Source organism: Anthonomus grandis, chromosome 5, assembly GCF_022605725.1.
Source record: "Anthonomus grandis grandis chromosome 5, icAntGran1.3, whole genome shotgun sequence".
NCBI lineage: Eukaryota > Metazoa > Arthropoda > Insecta > Coleoptera > Curculionidae > Anthonomus > Anthonomus grandis.
The window spans coordinates 35,101,726-35,126,366 of NC_065550.1; the positions used below are offsets into that span (position 1 = coordinate 35,101,726).

The following is a 24,641-nucleotide window of genomic DNA, read 5'->3' on the forward strand; positions in this document are numbered from 1 at the left end:
TTAATTAAATAATTAAATTTTTTCCAAGTGTGCTATGACGGTGACTAATTAATAAAAACTTTCTAAAAGTAGTAGTGTTTTACTAATTAATTATTTTTTTTCATGTGTTTCTTGATATAGAGTAATTAATTAAATGTTTTCAAGGATACCATGATTATGCAATTCACCTTTTCTAATTCGTTGTCATAACAGAGAGTAGTAAATTAAATTTATACCAAGGGTACCTGGACAAGAATTAATTAAATAATTAAATTTTTCCAAGTATGTTATGACAGGGACTAATTAATTAAAACTTCCTAAAAGTACGTCAGTGTTTTACTAATTAATTAATTTTTTTCACGTGTTCCTTGATAGAGAGTAATTAAATAAATATTTTCAAAGATCCTACCATGATTATACAATTCACCTTTTCCAATTCGTTGTTATAATAGAGACAGAGATTAGTAAATTATATTTTTACCAAGGGTACCTTGACAAGATTTAATTAAATAATTAAATTTTTTTTAAGTGTGCTATGACAATGACTAATTAATTAAAACTTTAAGTACGTTAGTGTTTTACTAATTAATTTTTTTTTACGTTTTCCTTGATAGAGAGTAGTTAATTAAATGTTTTCAAGGATACTATAATAATACCACCTTTTCTAATTTGTTGCCATAACAGAGACTAGTTAATTAAATTTTTACCAAGGGTACCTTGACAAGATTTAATTAAATAATTAAATTTTTTTCAAGTGTGCTATGACAATGACTAATTAATTAAAACTTTAAGTACGTTAGTGTTTTACTAATTAATTTTTTTTACGTTTTCCTTGATAGAGAGTAGTTAATTAAATGTTTTCAAGGATACCATAATAATACCACCTTTTCTAATTTGTTGCCATAACAGAGACTAGTTAATTAAATTTTTATCAAGGGTACCTTGGTGTGCTAATTTAAGTGTGCTATGACAGGGGCTAATTAAATTTTCCCAGTGTGCCATGACTTATAAATTGACTTTTCCAGGTGTGCCTTGACTAATAAAGTACTTTCCCAAGTGTGCCATGACTAATAAATTGACTTTTGCAGGTGTGCCATGACTAATACATTCACTATTCCAAGTGTGCCATGACTTATAAATTGACTTTTCCAGGTGTGCCTTGACTAATAAATTAATTTTTCCAAGTGTGCCATGACTAATAAATTGACTTTTCCAGGTGTGCCTTGACTAATAAATTGACTTTTCCAGGCGTGCCTTAACTAATAAATTACTTTTTTCAAGTGTGCCATGACTAATACATTCACTATTCCAAGTGTGCCATGACTAATAAATTGACTTTTGCAGGTGTGCCTTGACTAATAAATCCATTTTTCCAAGTGTGTCATGACTAATAAATTCACTATTCCAAGTGTGCCATGACTAATAAATTGACTTTTCCAGATGTGCCTTGACTAATAAATTACTTTTTCCAAGTGTGCCATGACTAATACATTACTTTTTCCAAGTATGCCATGACTAATACATTCACTATTCCAAGTGTGCCTTGACTAATAAATTACTTTTTCCAGGTGTGCCTTGACTAATACATTCACTGTGCCAATTGTGCCATGACTAATACATTTACTATTCCAAGTGTGCCATGACTTATTAATTGACTTTTCCAGGTGTGCCTTGACTAATACATTCACTATTCCAAGTGTGCCATGACTAATAAATTGACTTTTGCAGGTGTGCCTTGACTAATAAATTAATTTTTCCAAGTGTGCCATGACTAATAAATTGACTTTTCCAGGCGTGCCTTAACTAATAAATTAACTTTTCCAGATGTGCCTTGAGTAATAAATTAATTTTTCCAAGTGTGCCATGACTAATACATTCACTATTCCAAGTGTGCCATGACTAACAAATTGACTTTTCCAGGCGTGCCTTAACTAATAAATTACTTTTTCCAAGTGTGCCATGACTAATAAATTGACTTTTCCAGGTGTGCCTTGACTAATAAATTAATTTTTCCAAGTGTGCCATGACTAATAAATTGACTTTTCCAGGTATGCCTTGACTAATAAATTACTTTTTCCAAATGTGTCATGACTAATACATTCACTATTCCAAGTGTGCCATGACTTATAAATTGACTTTTCCAGGTGTGCCTTGACTAATAAATTAATTTTTCCAAGTGTGCCATGACTAATAAATTGACTTTTCCAGGTATGCCTTGACTAATAAATTACTTTTTCCAAATGTGTCATGACTAATACATTCACTATTCCAAGTGTGCCATGACTTATAAATTGACTTTTCCAGGTGTGCCTTGACTAATAAATTAATTTTTCCAAGTGTGCCATGACTAATAAATTGACTTTTCCAGGTATGCCTTGACTAATAAATTACTTTTTCCAAATGTGTCATGACTAATACATTCACTATTCCAAGTGTGCCATGACTTATAAATTGACTTTTCCAGGTGTGCCTTGACTAATAAATTAATTTTTCCAAGTGTGCCATGACTAATAAATTGACTTTTCCAGGTATGCCTTGACTAATAAATTACTTTTTCCAAATGTGTCATGACTAATACATTCACTATTCCAAGTGTGCCATGACTTATAAATTGACTTTTCCAGGTGTGCCTTGACTAATAAATTAATTTTTCCAAGTGTGCCATGACTAATAAATTGACTTTTCCAGGTATGCCTTGACTAATAAATTACTTTTTCCAAATGTGTCATGACTAATACATTCACTATTCCAAGTGTGCCATGACTTATAAATTGACTTTTCCAGGTGTGCCTTGACTAATAAATTAATTTTTCCAAGTATGCCATGACTAATAAATTGACTTTTCCAGATGTGCCTTGACTAATAAATTAATTTTTCCAAGTGTGCCATGACTAATACATTCACTATTCCAAGTGTGCCATGACTAATAAATTGACTTTTCCAGGTGTGCCTTGACTAATAAATTAATTTTTCCAAGTGTGCCATGACTAATAAATTGACTTTTCCAGGTGTGCCTTGACTAATAAATTAATTTTTCCAAGTGAAGTGAGCCATGACTAATAAATTGACTTTTCCAGGTATGCCTTGACTAATAAATTACTTTTTCCAAGTGTGCCATGACTAATACATTCACTATTCCAAGTGTGTCATGACTAACAAATTGACTTTTCCAGGTGTGCCTTTACTAATAAATTAATTTTTCCAAGTGTGCTATGCCTAATACATTCACTATTCCAAGTGTGCCATGACTAATAAATTGACTTTTCCAGGTGTGCCTTGACTAATAAATTAATTTTTTCAAGTGTGCCATGACTAATACATTCACTATTCCAAGTGTGCCATGACTAATAAATTTAATTTTTTCAGGTGTGCCTTGACTAATAAATTAAATTTTCCAAGTGTGCCATGACTAATACATTCACTATTCCAAGTGTGCTATGACTAATAAACGGACTTTCCAAGTGTGCCATGATATAAAACGTGTTTCCAAATGACAACGTTGCCGATTTGCTTCGACATATTGGTGCCGGTGGTGGTGGTAATGTTTCCGACCACGTTAAGGTAAGTGTGACGTTGCCATGTTGTTTTTTTCCTTCTTGGACTTTTTTGATTCATTCAATTATTTTCATGGCGATATCTATATGCGTATTGTGGGGGGCGACTCTTATCGGTGATGATCGGTCCAGGCAGGCTGCGCCTCCCCGTATTTTACTTTAGGAGCATTCGTTATCAGTAAGGCGACGTTTCACTATTTACTTTAAAAAAAAAAACAATAATTTACAACATTTATTTCAGCAACAGCCACACTCATTTGTTTCATCCCTAACAATTATTATAAGGAAGACATGAAATAAAATGGCGATTGTTTTTTTCTGCTCTATTTGCATTATTATTATTATTATTATTATTGGACCTTTGTACCAACGAATTGTAAATGATTTTTTTAAAGTAAAATTTTCTAAACAGATAGATTGGTTGGGATGGTCCTTATAATTGGCCACCTAGGTCGCCAGACCTTAATCCTTTGGATTATTGCCTTTGAGGATGGTTCGAATGACTAATATATTGTACTTAAGTAAATACAAGAGAAGCATTTTTTAAAACTAGTACACTTTTTGACGTAAAAGTGACAAGAGAATTATATAATTTACTTGAAAATGTAATACAGGACCGCATTAAAAGGTTCGTTCAAAATGGTAAAAAGACATGGATTTCGATATTTATATTACCATAGATTTTATAAAAAAAAAATAAAATATATGAAATACAAATTTTAACATTCTGTAGTTCGGAAGCGGAGGTATTACCGACCCATATTTATATAAACTTTTATGTTTATTCTTGGGTCATAAATACATGCTTAGAATATTCACATTTACCCATGAATCATTTTCTAAAAATTAAAGGAGAAAACCATCTAAAAAATCATAGTGAGAGCCGCTTAATAGAAGAATCGTTGAATCCTTTACAGTCACAAAAGTGATTATTTCATTAGTGTTCATCAGGGTAATATAAAGAGAAAATTATTAAAGTACTCGAGAATATACTTCTAAAATAAGATGTCCCTGATGAAATTGAATCAACATATTAATGAAAAAAAATAAGCAAAATAATAAGACCGAGAGGTGTCGGGAAACGAGGAAACAATAACGAAATTACCGATAATCCAATAACGTGGGGGGGAGAGACGCCTTTCCCGTGCGAAATTGTTATTTCTAACCCCCGTGCCCGTACAAAAGCGCAGAACAACCCCCGCCTGAATAATACAGAAGATGGCAATCATACGAATATGCAAATTTCAGAAAATCACATTTGCCACACATTACGGCTTCGTTGGTGTTTTGTTAATTGGCTTTGCTGTACAGGCACACCGACTTTGACGAGACCTTTAATATAAATATTTCATTTATCAATATCAATTAGTAACGTGGATATTTATTTTCTGATATCACTCTTTGTGAATTACAGTACAGGCAGATCTCAAAGTCGAGTTTAATCATTCGTCCGAATTTTTCACAGGAATTAATTAATTGAGAAGTTCAGTATAAATTGAGACATGGCAAATAGGGCTCTGAAAGATGTATTACTACTAAATATTAAAAAAAATAACGTACGAAACGTAAAATCTATTTATTACAATCATAGACTCCTCAGCCTATTTTCTCAAAGATAATAAATTTCAAGCTTTTTTTTTTCGGTATCGATACAAATGCAACCTGTTGCCATAATATTATCGATTTAACACCAGATAAATTTTTTTTATTATCTTATCCAGCCGACGTTCGAGATAAATCAGTAGGTGCAAAAAAAAAAAAAAGATTTATGTTGCTTATAATAACATGCGGTTAAAGTGATCTAGTTAAAGTCTGATTGAGTCGGTAAGTCATGCATCATTTATTAATTATTGATGATAGGGAAAAAAGGGGATTTTTATAAGGTGCTTAAAAGTTGACCAAAAAGTGACCTGTTGAGTAACCATTTTGCATAAAAAAAGTTTTATTTGAGTTAATTACAACTAGAACATAATAAAGAAATTGTATAATTTTCTTGGAAAAATTCTTTTATTTATTAAAAAACCTATTAAGTTAATTTTTTTCATAAAATGTGATTCTGATTACAATACTACATAACTCATCCGACTCATCGGTCATTTTTTGACACCTAACCTCCAAAATATGCAATTTTTTTTTTAATTTTAATCTCTAAGTGTTTTATGAAGGATTATAGAAAAAGTGTTAAATGCACCTCAAGTTGTCAAAAAAAATAATTGATTTTGTTGTGTGTTTAGGGTAAATTAATTTTTTTAATCAAAAATTCCAGAAAAAGGTATTATATTTGAAAAATCCATAAATAAAAGTCATAATTAATATGCATTTCTAAGGGAACTCTCTAGGTATAAAATTTGCCATTTTTAACGTGTTCTAGTGGATTTTTAGGTTTGTTAAAAGCCCTTATTTATTTTTTTCTTAAATATAATGTAATTTAAAATTAATTTTATCGTGCTTCTAGATTTCAATTTGTTTTTTCTTATTTAAAAACATTTTTAAAAAAACTGCATTTGTTCAGTTATTCGGTAAAAAATGAACAATTTTATGAATTTGCAGGGAAATAAGAACATGAAATCCACAATTTTTGCCTAATTTACTTCAAGCTGTCATGAAAAAAGGTGATTTTATCTTTATATTTTTTTATTAAAAAATTCCATGCTCTCGGTAATTTATTTGAAAGTGTATTTTTTAATTTTTATATTCTTTATTGCCAACAATTTCTGATATACAGACACAAACAACATGAATAAAAAAAAAATACGAATGTATCAACGATGTCTTTATAAGTTCTAATATAATGTTTAAAAACAAAAAAATATTTCTATTAATTTTTAAACTATTTTTCTAAATGGATTTTATCTACTATACCAAAAGTAAACACACTAATCTCATAACTAGGAATTAACTGCCTTTTTAAATTTCTCATTATTTGCTATTAATTTTGACTCCTTGGTAAGGAGGGATCTACACAATCTACATCATATTGTCGATGCAATTAATACTATGCAATTAATGAAATCGTACCTTACAAAATTGTTAAATGTTTTTTTTTTTTAATTAAATTCAAGAAAAATGTATTTCTTTGTAGTTTTACAATCAAAAATGCTTTTTTTCTAGGCCATCAAGTGCGTTTTTTAGAAAAAATTGCATTGCAGAAAAAATTAATTTTCGAGGAAATGTAGGCATGGAATCCAGAATTTTTATTCAAGTTTCCATTAAATTGTTAAGAAAAATTTGACTTTATTGTATTTCTTTACTCTTTTTATGATAAAAAATATATAATTTTTTTAACGTTTTATGTAAAATGGACCTTATCTTAATTTTTTTTAAATCAACATTTATTAAGCATTTTTTTTAATTTAATTTTTTCGGTATATTTAGTTAAAATTAGAAATTAAAAAAAATTAAAGGGAGTTTTTAAAAAATTGTAGGAATGAACTTCACAATTTTTGCCAAATTAATTTTAAGTTATTATAAAAAGTTTTAGTGATTTTGTGATTTTATAGTGTCTTCAGGCCCTTTTTATGGATATTTGCATGAAATTCGTAATTTTTGCCTTTTCTTTTTTATTTGTGAAAATTCTATGCAAACAGTAACTTATTTAAAATGTGTACTTAAAAATCTACATTTATTAAGTCAATTTTCTTTGTTGGTATTGTTAGTTAAGATTAGAAAAATAAATCATAATTATTAGCAAAATGTAGCCCTAAAATTCGTAATTTTCACTAAAAATGCCCTCAAGTAGCCATAAGAACTTCGATTTCATAGTGTTTTTAGAACCTTTTAAAAAAAATCACAGTTATTCAATTAAACAAATATTCGGTATTTTTAGGTAAAATAAGAAATAAAAATCAAAGCTTAAAAACATTTAATTTTTTAATTCCATTTTAATGTATTTTGTCAATAAAATTAAATTCTTACATAAACCGGTGAGTTATGTATTAACTCATCGGTCATTTTTTGACACCTAACCTCTAAAATATGCAATTTTTTCAATTTTAATCTGTTAGTGTTAGATTAAGGACTATAGCGAAAGTGTTAAATGTACTTCAAGAACAATTGATTTTGTTATGAGTTTAGGGTAAATAATTTTTTTTTTAATTTTGAAATTTTTCGATAAATCCTTAATAATTCGTTATCCTTAATAGTCAGTTTTTTTATTAAAAAATTAGAAACAAAAACCATATAATTATTAATCATTTTCAAGTAAATTTACGTATGAACTTTGTAATTTTTTTACAATTTTACATTGTTCTACCGGATTTTCAGATTTGTCAAGAACCTATAAAATATTGATTTTAACGTTTTTTTGTAGCTAAAAATTCCTTTTTTTCCAGACAATCAGTGCCTTATTTGATAATATTTTTTAAAACTCTGCCGCAATTACTCAGTAAAAAAAAAAAGAATTTAATTTTTAGCGAAATAAAAACATAAAATCGTTGTCGTGGCAAATTTAAGTGATTTTATCGTGTTTCAAGACACTTTAGGGTAATCTCTTTTTTTTTTTTAGTTTCACGCAAAAAAGTATCTTACTTTAAAGTCATTTTTATATTTTTTTGATATTTGAATTAAATTTTTTATTTAACATTCTATTTGTGAAAATTCCACGCAATTATTGAATTTTAATCCATTATTATTAAGCCCATTTTATTTGTTAAGGCATATTTGTTATTGTTTAAGGTATCTTAAGTTAAAATTAAAAATGAAAATCATAATTAATAGGGACATAAATTTCTAGGGAAATCTATGCATAAAATCGGCCATTTCTTTCAAATTTGCTCCAAGTAGGCAAAACTCTGATTCTTTAGGCATTTTAGAGCCCTTTTACAATAAAAATTATTTTTTTTATTTGTGAAAATTCCATGCAATCAGTATCTTAATTAAAAATTAAAAAACAAAACAATTATGCAGTCAATAAACATTTTTTAATTAATTTATTTTCATCGAAATCCATCTTTTTTGGCATATTCATTGTATGTTGTAAGATTTTTAGGCTTATAAAATTAATAACGTGGTTTCTTTTTTTTCGGAAATTGGATTTTACGAAAAATTATTTTTTCTAAGTAGTCAGTTGAAAAACCTGCATTTTGGTAAAAAATGGTAAAGAAAATATAAATTTCCAAGTCATGAAATCTACAAAGTTTACCCAAATTTTCGTCAATTTCTCAGCAATAAATTAATTTTTTATTGTTTTAAGACTCTCTTTGCAGTTTAATTTTTTTATTGAAAATTTCATGCAAAAAGTACCTTACTGATTCTCTAAAAAATCCTAAATAATTCATTCAGTAAAAAAAATATATATTTTTTTTTAAATCCACATTTATTATTCTTTTTCACAGGAAAATATTTATATGTATATTATCTTATATGTATACTAGCCTTTAAAAAAAACACAATTATTCAGTTAATGAAATTTTCAATTTTTTTCTCGGCATTTTTAGTTAATTTAGTTATTTTTTGGAAATTAAAAGTCCAAATTACAATCCATGTAAGCATGAAAACTGTAATCATTTTTGCGATAAAGTTGTCATAAAAGTTTATAATTAAAAAATATTTTCTTTTAATTTTGCAAATGGCTTTATTAGAAAAATCTGCAATTATTCACAACATTTTTTTAAATCACTTTTCATGGAAACATATGCCAGAAATGGGTAATTTTTTGGCATTTTTATTGTGTTTCAGGGGATTCTTAGACTCAAAAACCTACAATATCAGTAAAACAAAATTTAGAAATCTGATAACAAACAATCAACATCTCGTCTTAGTATTTCTGAAAAATTCACAATTAATCATATAAAAAAACAAATATTTTTATCAATTTTCTTAGAAAGACATTTAAAAAAATATATTTTTTTTTGTGTTTTTCATAAAAATGTAATAAGAATTATAAAAAAAAACTATTTCGAAATATATATCGTATTTTTATAAAATATTTTTTATATAATCCACACTGAAATAAATCCTCAAATTAAAGCTTTTTTTGGTTTGTGGGCATTTTCAGGTCAATAAAAACCAAAATTGTGAAGATCCGTATGCACCTCCACTGATTTTTTTTTAATGATTCATATTAACCTAAAAATTCAACTTGAATGAGACATCCCCAATCAATCTTCAGAAAACCAACTTGTTCCCATCATTTTTGACATTTAACCTAAAAATTAATTTATTGTTTTCAATACATTTAAGTGTCAAAGAACGTGTTAAACTGTTCAGTTTCCTTCTATTAGTTATTAAAAAAAAACAATTATTCTTAAGGTAAGATACTTTAAGGTCCTCTGACTAGTTTTGTTTTTTAATTACAATCCATTGGAATCAAAACGTTACTCCTAAAGCACCTACGCATTAAATAAAATTGAATTTACTAAAATTCATATTAATTGCAACCAAATTAATAAGTTCCTCGTATCCATCCCATCTCAGCTTATTTATCTTTATCCTCATCAAAAGTAGTAAAATTTTTTTCAGTAGAAAACTTTTTTATTTTTTTTTAGGTATTTTTAGTTAAAATAAGAAATAAAAGTCATAACTAATAAACATTTCCATGGAAATGTAAGTATGAAAACTGTCATCATTTTTGCTACAGTTGTCATAAAAGTTTATAGTTAAATAATTTTTTTTTTAAATTTTGCAAATTCCTTGCTTTATTTGAAAAATCCGCAATTATTTACAAAAAAAATTTCTATTCACTTTTCATGATAATTATATGCAAGAAATGCGTAATTTTTTGATAGTTTAATCATGTTTCAGGGGATACTTAGATACCAATAAAAAAAAATTGAGAAATCTAATAACAATTACTTATATAAAAAAAAAACAATTTTTATTAATTTTCCTGGAACGATACTCTACATAAGAAATTTTAATACTTTTAGAGTCGTTTTTTATAAAAATGTAAATAAATTTTTCTTTCTTAAATTATAAAGAAAACTAGGTACATTTATTATATTTTTACAAAACATATTTTGAAAAATCCACAATGAAATCACACATTTTTTATTTTTATATTTTGACTAACAGATATCTCTAACTTTGGACACATTATATTTAAACTATTTTTTAAATCTAAAAAAAAAGAATTTGCCAATATATTTACATCTGTCAAATTATTGTTCCATGACCTGTCAGACAAGATATTTTGTAAAGTATCAGAATTATAGTGTTTCATTGACCGATGGTAGTATGTAATTTTTTGTTTATCATTATCTACTTTTGGAAGGCATACATTTCGAGGCAGACATTCGTCTATTATTTGTGGTACAATGTTCTAAATAATACCTATCTACCTCCAATTCACACATTTCTTCTACAGAAGACACATGAGTTTCAGATAATAGCAAAATTCTTGGTTTCCAACAATTTATTAATAAAACCAAATTATCCTTGTTATTAAGATACCTCTGACAGTTTAGATAAACCACATTTGAATTTTTATCAATATCTTTTTCTAATTGCTACTTTAAATATTTGCCCCTTTGAAGATCTTCGAGCCTTTGATATGTCGCACACCTCCTAACATCCCAAACCACATGGTCAACCTCAACTTTCAAACCATATTTTTGATTTGCGTTAACACAATTAATACACTTAGGTTTACCTTCCAAGCAATCTTTAATATCATGGTTACCAGTACATTTTGGGCAAACCATGCTACCAGTGCAATCTTTCATAACATGACCATATTTACTACATTTAAAGCAACGTATAATACCATAATCGTTGTAGACCCAGCAACGGTTCCATCCTATATTAATTTTTTGCCTATCTATTATGAAATTATAGCTATCAATATCTATCTCGAATACAATATTACATTTTTTATTTATAGGTTTAGTTTTACGAACAATTCTCATTTTGAAGTTTTTGCTTGTAGATTTAAATTCATTTTGCCTAATTACCTTATTAATAATTTCTTCATCCCCGTTATTTAGCTCACTTCATGAAAATTATATGCAAAAAATGTGTAGTTTTTTGGTATTTTTATTGTGTTTCAGGGGATTCTTATACACCAATAAGAAAAAAATTGAGAAATCTGATAACAGACAATTACTTATATAAAAAAAAACAATTTATATCAATTTTCCTGGAAAGATACTCAGAAATTTTAATACTTTTAGAGTCGTTTTTTATAAAAATGTAAATAAATTTTTCTTTCTTAAATTATAAAGAAAACTACATTTATCGTATTTTTATAAAACATATTTTGAAAAATCCACAATGAAATCCTTAAATTAAAGTTTTTTTTGTCGGTGTCTTTATTTTTTTTTAGGTATTTTTAGTTAAAATTAGAAATAAAAGTCATAACTAATAAACATTTCCATGGAAATGTAAGCATGAAATCTGTAATCATTTTCGCTAAAGTTGTCATAAAAGTTCATAGTTAAAAAATATTTTTTTTTAATTTTGCTAATTTTTTGCTTTATTTAAAAAATCCACAATGTGTAATTTTTTGATAGTTTAATCATGTTTCAGGGGATACTTAGATACCAATAAGAAAAAATTGAGAAATCTAATAACAGACAATTACTCATATAAAAAAAAACAATTTTTATTAATTTTCCTGGAACGATACTCTAGATAAGAAATTTTAATACTTTTAGAGTCGTTTTTTATAAAAATGTAAATAAATTTTTCTTTCTTAAATTATAAAGAAAACTAGGTACATTTATCATATTTTTATAAAACATATTTTGAAAAATCCACAATGAAATCCTTAAATTAAAGCTTTTTGTCGGTGTTTTTAATAAATGAATAAAAATCAAATGATAACTTGTTTAATTGCTTATTTAACCAAGATAAAACAGTTAATATTTCACTTTTTTTCAATTGTTTATAATTGTTAATATTAACCCAAAAAATCAACTTGAATGAAACATCCGCAGTCAATCTTCAGAAAACCAAATCGTTCCCGTCATTTTTGACATTAAAATTAATTTATTGTTTTCAATACATTTAAGTAAGTGTCAAAGAACGTGTTAAAACTGTTCAGTTTCAGGTCCTCTGACTAGTTTTATTTTTTAATTACAATTCATTGGAATCAAAACGTCACTCTTGAAGCACCTACGCATTAAACAAAATCGAATTTCCTAAAATTCATATTAATAATTGCAACTAAATTAATAAGTTCCTCGTATCCATCCCATCTGAGCTTATTTATCTCTTATTATATCCTTATCAAAAGTAGTAAAATTTTTTTCAGTAGAATACTTTTATTGCGGAATTTATCGTTAATTGCTTATAGTCTTTTTTTTTTAATCTGCGTGTAAAATAATAACATAAAAAGATTAAAGTTAGGAAGGACCATTACTATATGACGCACTTTTATAATAATTTCAACAAAATGGATCGTAACTTAATTCATTTCAAGTCAAGCATTTCAGGTAATTTTGATTTTTCTTTCAAGCAAATCGCGTTAACTACCATTATTTTGTTCCACGTAACAAATGTTCTTGATAACGCTTTGTTTTGGTATTTAAAACGCCATTGTTCAACCTGATTCATTTTTACCATTGAAAACAAAACCGAATTGTTTAAATAATTGCCTTATGTAGGTTAAGTAGTTCGGATGTGTCTTTATATTTAAATATCACAAAAACTTCGTGGATCCAGAGCAGTTGTTTAGTTTGTGCTATTAATTGTTCCTTATTGAACGTAAGTTGAATCCCCTTAATTAAACAATGTTAAAAAAAGTGTTTTTTAATATTGAATATTTTATTAATTATTGTTTGAATATTTAAATAGAAGGCAAATTTTCATATAAATAAAGGTGTGTTGTTTTGAATTTTTTTATTATTATTTTTGTTTATTATATTTTTCTTCTATATAATATTCTATATAATTGTATAGATAAATAAAATTATTTATCTATACAATTTTTTTACTTTAAATTAATTTTATCTCACTTGTATAGGCTTGAAAAAAATTATTTTGAGTTCTGTAAGAAGGAAAATTGAGATTTTCTATGAAAATTGTATTAAAAAAAAATAATATTCAATTAATAATTTTTTTTGCATCTGTCCCGACTATCAGTGAAATTATAGAACTATTTCAGGCAATTCGGTCATAAATTCCTAATTACTTTTTCCTAATTTATTTCAGGCAGTTGAATTATGGCTTGTTTCTGTTTATATTCCAGGTAGTTGAATATTAAATATTTTGTTATTCCAGTCCATGGAATTGAATGATTTTCTTCTCTTCCAGGCAGTTGAACTGCGAATTATTAATTTTTTATTCCAGGCAATAGAACCGTTGAAACTGAAGCCGTTGAACTTTGGAATATTCCCCTTTCATTGATTTTTTCGTTAATATCAGGCGGATAAACATACATTTTTCTCTTGTTCTATTCCAGGTGGTTAAACGATGAATTTTTCCTTTTTTATTCCAGAAAGTGACGTCCATAAATTCAAAATGATTTTTTTGTTTCAGGAAATTAAACCGTGGATTATTTTTTGTTAATTCAATGCACTTGAATTATTCCTGAATCATAATTTAATATATTCATAAATTTGTTATTCCAGGCAGTCGAATCGTAGATTTTTTCACTTTGTGAATATTTTCCATTTTATTCCAGGAAGATGAACATAAGTTGGTTTTTAATTCCAGGCAGTTAAACGACTGAATATTTGAGGCAATTTAAAGAAGAACCCACGATTAAGTCATCAATTCTTTTCCATTATTCCAAGCTGTTAAAAATAAGTTATTCCCTTCTTATTCCAGATATTAGCAGAATTATTCTAGGTAACTGAGTCCAATTTTCAGAACTGTATTTTAACTGGTTTTTGAGTTATGGCTATTTTTTGGATTTTTCATTGAAAAAAAATCATATTTCGCTATAAATTTTTTTTTTCTCAAAATGTTTTTATTTTTCTGAAAAACGCTGAAATAGGTATCTAATAAAATTAATTGAGGAATGTGTGTACCAATTTTCAGAACTGTATTTTAAGTGGTTTTTGAGTTATGGCTGTTTTTTGGATTTTTCATTGAGAAAAAATCATATTTCGCTAAATTTTTTTTTCTCAGAATGTTCTAATTTTTCTGAAAAACGCTAAAATAGGTGTCTAATGAAATTAATCAAGGAATGTGTGTACCAATTTTCAGAACTGTATTTTAAGTGGTTTTTGAGTTATGGCTGTTTTTTGGATTTTTCATTGAGAAAAAAATCATATTTCTTAAATTTTTTTTTTTCTTAAAATGTTTTAACTTTTCTGACAAACGCTGAAATAGGTGTCTAATGAAATTAATTGAGGAATGTATGTACTAATTTTCAGAACTGTATTGTAAGTGGTTTTTGAGTTATGGCTATTTTTTGGATTTTTCATTGAAAAAAAAAACATATTTTTTAAAAAAAAATTTTTCTTAAAATGTTTTAATTTTTTTGAAAAACGCTGAAATAGGTGTCTAAAGAAATTAATTGAGGAATGTATGTACCAATTTTCAGAACTGTATTTTAAGTGGTTTTTGAGTTATGGCTATTTTTTGGATTTTTCATTGAAAAAAAATCATATTTCTCTAAAAAAATTTTTTTCTCAAAATTTTTTAATTTTTTTGAAAAACGCTGAAATAGGTGTCTAATGAAATTAATTGAGGAATGTGTGTACCAATTTTCAGAACTGTAGTTTGAGTGGTTTTTGAGTTATGGCTATTTTTTGGATTTTTCATTGAAAAAAAAATCATATTTCTCTAAAAAAATTTTTTTCAAAATTTTTAAATTTTTTTAATAAACGCTGAAATAGGTGTCTAATGAAATTAATTGAGTAATGTGTGTACCAATTTTCAGAACTGTAATTTGAGTGGTTTTTGAGTTATGGCTGTTTTTTGGATTTTTCATTGAAAAAAAATCATATTTCTCAAAAAAAAAATTTTTCTCAAAATTGTTTAATTTTTTCAAAAAATGGTGAAATAGGTGTCTAATGAAATTAATTGAGGAATGTGTGTACCAATTTTCAGAACTGTATTATAAGTGGTTTTTGAGTTATAGCTATTTTTTGGATTTTTCTTTGAAAAAAAATCATATTTTTCTAAAAAAATTTTTTTTTCATAATGTTTAAATTTTTTTAATAAACGCTGAAACAGGTGTCTAATGAAATTAATCGAGGAATGTGTGTACCAATTTTTAAAACTGTAATTTGAGTGGTTTTTGAGTTATGGCTATTTTTTGTATTTTTCATTGAAAAAAAATCATATTTCTCCAAATAAAAGCTTTAGTTTTTAAATAAGTTTTCTTGATTTTTGAGAGAACCATTAGTAGTACCGAGAATCTGATATCATTATTAAATTTTCTAGAAAAAATCTAGATATAAAAATTTTTGTATTTAAGAAAGTTTTTTTGATTTTTGACAGAACTATTGGTAGTACCAAGAATTTGATTTTACCATTAGATTCTCTGAAAAAAATCAGTTAAAAACGAGTACCAGGTCAATGTAAACATTTTGATTTTTTTTTTTAAAATTTGATTTTTGAGAGAACGGTTGGCAGCACCGAGAGTCTGATATCATTATTAGATTTTCTGGAGAAAATCAGTTGAAAACGAATACCCTGTCGTAAAAATTTTGACAGCTGACATTGACAAATGACTGACAGCCAAAAATCTTATAAATATCAAACTCTTTCAATTGCATGGTCCAAAGTTTGACTTTCAAGGTGACTTATTACCTCAAAGTTCAAAAACCCCCTCTTAACATTCTCTCATTCACATTCCAGATACCTCAAATATGCCTAAGAAAACTCTTCTACTTCTTCTACCCATCACCACTTTAATCTTGTACGTCTTCTACATCTGCCTAACACTAAACCAAACCAGTCAGAACATAACCATAATCGAACTGGACAGCAATAACCAAAACACAACCACATCAACCAAATCGACCAAAACCGAAGAAAAACCAAACGAAATCGCCTGCTTAACAATAAAAACCAACGAAACCCTACCGGACATTTCAAATTTCCCGCCAAATAAAAACAAACGAAACATATTCTTCATGGAGACCTCCTGCAAGTCACATGACAAGGGCAAGTTATTCTTAAAGGCGAGACAGGCATGCGCAGTTGAAAGTGCCGCCAACATGAATCCTGCTACCGACGTCTATTTATTGATCACTTCTCCCGGGGTATTTAAAGGTAACCTTAAAAATCATTTTAGCTACTTAATCACTTTTAAACATTACAGATGAGAACACTGAATCTGACAGAATAATTAAAGCGTTACAAAAGTATTCGAACATCAAACTGATGTACTATAATGTCGAGAGATTTGTGCAAGGGAGCCCTGTGGAACCTTTATGGAAAAGTGGACGGGTGAAGGCGTCCAATTATCCTTTGGCACATATCAGTGACGTTTTAAGGTATGATGTTGGTTAGAGTGAGGAAAATTGCACTTTTTGTTTGGATATGGTACAAGGAGATCAAAACCAAAAGAAGAGGAAGAAGATTCAAAGAGTCTCTCTACCAAATCAAATAGTGCAGCTTTCCTTTCAATCTAATCCCCCTTTCCCTTTATTCATCCCTTGTGGTTGATCCTGGATTATTCTTCAATAATTCAAGCCAAATGGACTTCATGGAGTCATAAACTTATTATTCCAGGCAATCATAGATTTTTTTCCTAAATCTTAGGCATATAAACATAATTTTTCCTTTTTTATTCCAGAAAGTGACGTTCGTAATTCAAATTTATTTTGTTGTTCCAGGAAATTAAACCCTGGATTATTCTTCATTAATTCAAAGTACTTAACTTATTATTCCTAAATTATAAATTCATAATTGATTTGTTATTCCAGGCAGTCGAACCATAGATTTATTTTTATAATAGCAGGCAGTTATTGGAATAGAATATAATAAAAGATAAAATATAATAATAGAATTATAAATATTGTCCATTTTATTCCAGGCAGTTGAGGTTAAAATTCGTGATTATTTACTTATTCCAGATAAATTAGGCATATTTTTATTTCTTGATTCCAGGCAGTTAAATCACTGAATATTTCTCTTTTATTTCAGGCAATTTAAAGAAAAACCCACGATTAATTAATCAATTCTTTTGCATTATTCCAAGCAGTTAAAAATGAATTATTCCTTTCTTATTCCAGATATTAGTGGAATTATAGATTTTTTCTTTTATTCTAGGCAACTAAGTCATAACTTTCTCATTATTGCAGGCAATAAAATCATTAGTTTTCCCGTTTATTTATAGCAATTACCTCATTGAAGATTTCGCTTTTATTCAAGATAAGATTCATAATTATTTTGTTATTTCAGGCAGTTAAATTATGGATTGATTTTTTTTTATATTCCAGGTAGTTAAATATTAAATATTTTATTATTCCAGTCTATGGAATAAGATAATTTTTTTCTCTTCCAATTATTAATTATTTATTCCAGGCAATAGAACCATTTATCTGAAGCCGTTGAACTCTGGAATATTCCCCTTTTATTCAAGACAAATATCATAATAATTTATTTCTTCCAGGCAGTTGATCCGGGCATTTTTTGTTTTATTCCAGGCAGTTCAGTTCTGGATTATTCTTTAATAATTCAAACCACATGGATTGAGTCATAAAATTATTATTCCAGGCAATCAGGATTCATAGATTATTTTCCTTAATTTCAGGCAGATAAACATACATTTTTCCTTTTTTAAATCGTATCGTAAATCAAATTTATTTTGTTATTCCAGGAAATTAAACCCTGGATTATTCTTCATTAATTCAAAGTACTTAATTTATTAGTCCTAAATTATAAATTCATAATTGATTTGTTATTCCAGGCAGTCGAACCATAGATTTATTTTTATAATAGCAGGCAGTTATTGGAATAGAATATAATAAAAGATAAAATATAATAATAGAATTATAAATATTGTCCATTTTATTCCAGGCAGTTAAGGTTAAAATTCGTGATTATTTACTTATTCCAGATAAATTAGGCATATTTTTATTTCTTGATTCCAGGCCGTTAAATCACTGAATATTTCTCTTTTATTTCAGGCAATTTAAAGAAAAACCCACGATTAATTTATCAAATATTTTCCATTATTCCAAGCGGTTAAAAATGAATTATTCCTTCCTTTCTGATTCCAGATATTAGTGGAATTATAGATTTTTTCTTTTATTCTAGGCAACTAAGTCATAAATAACTTCCTCATTATTTCAGGCAGTAGAATCATTATTTTTCCCGTTTATTTATAGCAATTTCCTCATTGAAGGTTTCACTTTTATTCAAGCTAAGATTCATAATTATTTTTTTATTCCAGGCAATGAAGTCGTGGATTATGCTTCATTAATTTCAAATACTCAAAGCATTATTCCACTTTTATTCCAAGCAATTGAGGCATGAAATATCCTTTTTTTATTCCAGATATGTTAATGATTAACTCAGCATTACTTTATTGTACTAAGCACTCAATCCAGAAAAATTATTACTCATTGATTCTAGGCAGTTAAGTCTCTCCACCAAATGAAATAGTGCAGCATTCCTTGTGGTTGAGCTATATTAATCCTTCTTTTAGGCTTTTGGTCCTTTGGAAATACGGAGGAATATACCTGGATCTGGACATAGTGGTAATTAAGAATCTGGATACTTTGCCAACGAATTTCGCCGGAGCTGAAACGAGTGACGTGTTGGCCAGTGGAGTGATGGGTTATGATGCCGAAGGAACTGGTCATCAGTTTCTTACGAAATGCTTAAATGATCTTAATGAACATTTTGATGGGGTCCTATGGGCGGCCAATGGACCATTATTGATAACTCGGTAAGAACATCTGGTGGTGTACGTTCACCTTTATAAGTGTCAATTTTATTACAAGATCTCCTTCTTTCAAACAGTTTAAATAAATTGGAAAATTTTTCCAGGCAGTTGAAACCATTTTTCAAGATTTTAAAATTTTATCAGAGAATCTAAAACCACTTAAAGGCATTCATACACCCACTCAACTAACAGTATCGATACTTTTTTTGATAGCTGACAAGTGACAATTGACTGACAGCTGTGTTTTGCCACTCAACTCATCACTAGACTCAGTAGAAATCTGTTGATGTACAGTTGCCTGTAATTAAATGTCGCATTATTTGACAGCTGGCATTTAAGGACAGTGAGTTTGACAGCTCTTCGTGTATTACGTGTGATGCCTGAAATTGTCAATAATTGTTATGAGTTGAAATCAGTTCTGTCACAAATTTAGGAAATGTCCATGGACGATGTGTGACTTTCAAGGTGACCACTCAATGTCAAGGCCAAAATCTCAATATGTATTGGGAATATTGTCATGAAATAAGAAGCATGATATTTATAGGAATGTTCTTAAGAATTGTTGTTTAAGGTTCAAGCCAATCGAAATGAAATTTTTAAAACTATTAAGGGTTTTCAGTAGTAGGGTCGAAGGACGAAGTTTGACTTTCAAGGTGTTCACTCACTTTAAAGTCCAATATCTCAGAAACAATTAAGAATATTCTCATGAAACAAAAAGCATAATATTCAACAGAATGTTCTCAAAAAATATTGTTTTAGGTTTAAACTAGTCCAAATGATTTTTTTTAAATATCATGAGTTTTCAGTAGTAAGGTCTAAAGATGAAGTTTGATCTTTAAGGTGACCACTCACTTCAGAGTGCAATGTCTCAAAAACCACTAAGAATATTCTCATAAAACAAAAAGCATGATATTTACAAGAATGTTCTCAAAAAATATTGTCTTAAGTTTAATCCAATCCAAATGAAATTTTTGGAAATATAAAGGGTTTTTAGTAGTAGGGTCGAAGGATGAAGTTTGACTTCCAAGGTGATCACTCACTTGAAAGTCCAATATCTCAGAAATTATTAGGAATATTCTCATGAAACAAAAAGCATAATATTCAGAAGAATATTCTCAAGAAATATTAGTTTATTTTCCAACCAATCAAAATGAAACTTTTAAAACTATTAAGGGTTTTCAGTAGTAGGGTCGAAGGACGAAGCTTGACTACCAAGATGATCACTCACTTTAAAGTCCAATATCTCAGAAACAATTAGGAATATTCTCATGAAACAAAAAGCATAATATTTACCAGAATGTTCTCAAAAAATATTGTCTTAGGTTCAAACTAGTCCAAATAATTTTTTTTTAAATATCATGAGTTTTCAGTAGTAAGGTCTAAGGAAGAAGTTTGATCTTTAGGGTGACCACTCACTTCAGAGTCAAATATCTCAAAAACTACTAAAAATATTCTCATAAAACAAAAAGCATGATATTTACAAGAATGTTCTCAAAAAATATTGTTTTAGGTTTAATCCAATCCAAATGAAATTTTTGGAAATATTAAGGGTTTTCAGTAGTAGGGTCGAAGGATGAAGTTTGACTTCCAAGGTGATCACTCACTTGAAAGTCCAATATCTCAAAAACTATAAGGAATATTCTCATAAAATAAAAAGCATGATATTTATAGGAATATTTTCAAAAAATATTCTTTTATGTTTTAACCAATCAAAATGAAACTTTTAAAACTATTAAGGGTTTTCAATAGCAGAGTCCTAGGACGAAGTTTGACTTTCAAGGTGACCACTCACTTCAGAGTCCAATATCTCAAAAACTATGAGGAATATTTTCATGAAATAAAAAGCATTATATTCATAAGAATATCTGTTAAAAATGCCATTAATAGCCTAAACTCATTCAAAAAAAAAATTGGAAATATAAGTCAAGACATTAAAATTCTCATTGCAGGAGTGCCTGTGAGAAGCAAAAGACTTTGCCTGTTATTAATAAATGAATATCTTGAATACTCGTAGTCAATATATGCAAATTATTTACTTATGGACTAGTCTAAAGAGTTTTTTAGTTTTTTTTGAAGAATTGACTAAAACCAATGCACTAAAATTCAAGATATTAGAATTCTTATCTCAGGAGTGCCTTTAAGAAGCAAAACACTTTGTCTGTTATTGACAAATGAATATCTTGGATTCTCGTAGTCAACATTTAAAAATTATTAATTTATGGACTAGTTTGAAGACAGTTTTAGTCTTATTTAAAGAAATGACTAAAATCGATGCACTAAAAGTCAAGATATTGAAATTCCTATTCCAGGAGTGCCTGTAAGGAACAAAATATTTTGTCAGTTATTGATAAATTAATATTTTAGATTCTCATAACTAATATTTAAAAATTATTAATTTATAGACTAGTTTAAATACTATTTTAGTCTTTTTTAAAGAAATGACTAAAATTAATGCACTAAAAGTCAAGATATTAGAATTCCTAGTCCAGGAGTGCCTGTAAGAAGCAAAACAATTTGTCTGTTATTGACAAATGAATATCTTGAATTCTCGTAGTCAACAATTAAAAATTATTGATTTTTGAACTAGTCTGAAGACCATTTTAGTCTTTTTTGTAGAAATGAGTAAAATCGATGCACTGGAAGTTGAAATGTTAAAATTTTGATTTCAAGAGTGCCTGTAAGAAGCAAAAGACTTATATGTCTTAGTCAACATTTAAAAATGATTTTTATTTGTTTATTTCTAAATTTAGGTTTTAAATAGCACTTATGTGGAGTAAAGTAAGGATATATCGCGTTCTATAGATGTAACGAAATAGCGCTGAAGTGCATTGACTTCTTGGTCCGATACTTCGCAATTTTAAGGCCTTTTACAAATCAAAGGTTGCAGTGGGACTATCGCCACCTAAAGGAGTTTTTAAATGTAATTCGTTCCAACTGACCTCGCATTTCACAAAGACTCTTGCTGAATGATTGTATACAGTGCATCCCAAAAGTTATGTCTAAATTCATTTAAAATTCAGGGGTGTGTTCGAAAAAAAAAACGCTCGGACCCGTCGATTTTTATTTCTGATTTATTGATTTTCTCCAACTTGAGTTAGTTCCAGCATTACTAGCTTTATTTCCAAATCCATTGGACCCAGACTATCCTGACGAAGAACTAATTTTCCAGCAAGATGGCGCTCCTTTGCACTATGCTGCCACTGTGCGTACATTTTTGGATGAAACTTTTCCCAATCGGTGGACAGGAAGGAGAGGACCCATTGAATGGCCTGCTAGGTCGCCTGACCTAACACCAATGGACTTTTTTTTGTAGGGATACCTTAAGTCGAAGGTATTTGTTAATGGGCCAAATAATCGAGACGACTTGAAAGAGAGAATTCGCAGAGAAGTGCGCGCCATAACTCCGGAAATGATTGAAAATGTGCAACGAGACTTTATTGATCGCCTTGGATATTGTCAAGCCGTGAATGGCAACCATTTTGAATATTGAACTTAATTTTTGTTTTTTTTTAATTTGTTACATGAATCGTCTTTTTTTTCGATAACTGTTGACTTTAGGTATAGGACATGATGCATGAAACATACCTTTCATTTGAAAAAATTAAGTTGATGGTCGTAATTAATTTTTGAGCAGCCCTGTATATACAAACTTCACGTACAAAAATGCGCAACTTGAAATAAAAATCGACGGGTCCGAGCGTTTTTTTTTTTGCGAACACACCCTTGAATTTTAAATAAATTTAGACATAACTTTTGGGATGCACTGTATAATCTCCTAAAATTTCTGACCTCGACAACCGATTACTAATTAATTTTTTTATTTGTTTAGAAATATCATGGCTCGCTGTCCAGACAAACAGGCAAAAGACGTAATATCCAGCGGCCACTGTGAAGACTTTTACATCATGTCAACGCCCTCCTTCTATCCGATCCACTGGAGCGAATGGTACAAATACTTCGATCCGAATTTACTCACCACAATCGAAAACGAGATCGATGCCAAAAGTTATTTGATCCACGTGTGGAACAAACTGAGCGTGGACAAGTTGATACCGAAGAACCAGACCGAGGTACCGTACTTGCATGTGGCTAAACGGTACTGTCCGGAGGTGGTGAAACAACTGGACGAGTACTTTTGATTTAGACTGTGATTTTGTTATTTATTTATATTTTAAGTTTGTATTCAATCGTAATTATTTCAACCTGGTTTCATCACGTCTCTGAACAGCGAACCCCAAAATGACACCCAAAGAGTTTAACCCTCGTTGTGTATATTTCGCCCCCCTTGTTGTACGTAGTTAATCAGAATCAACTAACATCAGAAATTACATTCGGCAGACGAAATTCGCCCGCTTGTATTTCAGTAACGTTCGGAATGTCTCGGAACGTTTTACAACTTTAACGTTTTGCGCTGGCGCTATTAAAAGGTTCATCGCGAAATCAACCCCTTGAGGAAATATACAACGTAGCGTACGTGTTCTGTGTATATATTGTCGTTCAGTAATTTATCTGTGGCACGTTCTTTCCTGTTATACAGGGTGTATCATTTAAATTTCTTTAAGTAAATATGTCCTGAGTACATGCCAGGGCGGTCCCTTTGTATATCTGGTTAACCTCTCATAACTCAGTACTCAGGACGTCCTAGGGAAGTTTAATGTTATTAAAATAAGTAGATAGTATTTTTACTATTTTTTTTCAATAAATACGAAAATTTGCCATTTATATTTTTAAATGTTCCTGTAAGAGTTGAAATTAAGTCTTTATAAATTTTTTTAATGGTCAGTCATTAGCAAAAAAAGTTCCATGGAATTAGAGTAATAAAAATTGTGCTTATAAAATATAATTACATTTTTTATAATTATAATAAAATATTGCGATAATTGTAAACCCTCTCAACTAAACTGAATTTTTGAATTATCACCTTTAACTGTTTATCATTTCCCACAATATAGTTTTCTACGGAAATTATAGATTCATCAGAGTCCAGCAATTGATGATTATGATGCAGATAAGTGATTTAAAAATTGCTCATTTATAAGTACAGGTCCATCAATATGGTCACTCTCAAAATGAAGTACTTCTCATCAATAGGTGTATACAGGGTATCCCATAAATAATGGTAAATAATTTAACAACAGATTTCTTTTAAAACAAGAATGAGGTTAAGTTAAATTTTATTAGTATGAAATTCAAAGACAACCAAGATACGGGAAATATTTTTTCTTAATTTTGGCCATAAATTTAGAAATATAAGACAAGGCATTGGAATTCTTATTGCAGGAGTGCCTGTAAGAAGCAAAAAACCTTGTCTGTTATTGACACATGAATATCTTGGATTTTCGTAGATAATATTTCAAAATTATTAGTTTATGGACTAG

The 24,641-nt window shown here is 28.6% G+C and overlaps 2 protein-coding genes across 7 annotated transcripts in view; one reads left to right on the forward strand and one right to left on the reverse strand.

Moving 5' to 3' along the window:
* Positions 1-24,641, reverse strand: part of LOC126736922 (semaphorin-2A) — a 713,174-nt gene that overhangs the window by 507,639 nt on the left and 180,894 nt on the right. The window lies entirely within an intron of this gene.
* Positions 5,232-23,445, forward strand: LOC126736923 (lactosylceramide 4-alpha-galactosyltransferase-like). Of its 5 annotated transcripts, none has more exons than XM_050441564.1 (5): positions 5,232-5,357; positions 16,224-16,640; positions 16,690-16,864; positions 19,024-19,266; positions 23,093-23,445. In XM_050441564.1, exons 2-5 carry the CDS (start codon positions 16,235-16,237, stop codon positions 23,400-23,402), a joined length of 1,134 nt encoding a protein of 377 aa, XP_050297521.1. In that variant the 5' UTR covers positions 5,232-5,357; positions 16,224-16,234; the 3' UTR covers positions 23,403-23,445. The 5 variants fall into 5 exon arrangements, with proteins under 5 accessions (XP_050297521.1, XP_050297524.1, XP_050297519.1 ...); XM_050441567.1 differs by lacking the exon at positions 5,232-5,357 and adding an exon at positions 9,696-9,782; XM_050441562.1 differs by lacking the exon at positions 5,232-5,357 and adding an exon at positions 12,782-12,904.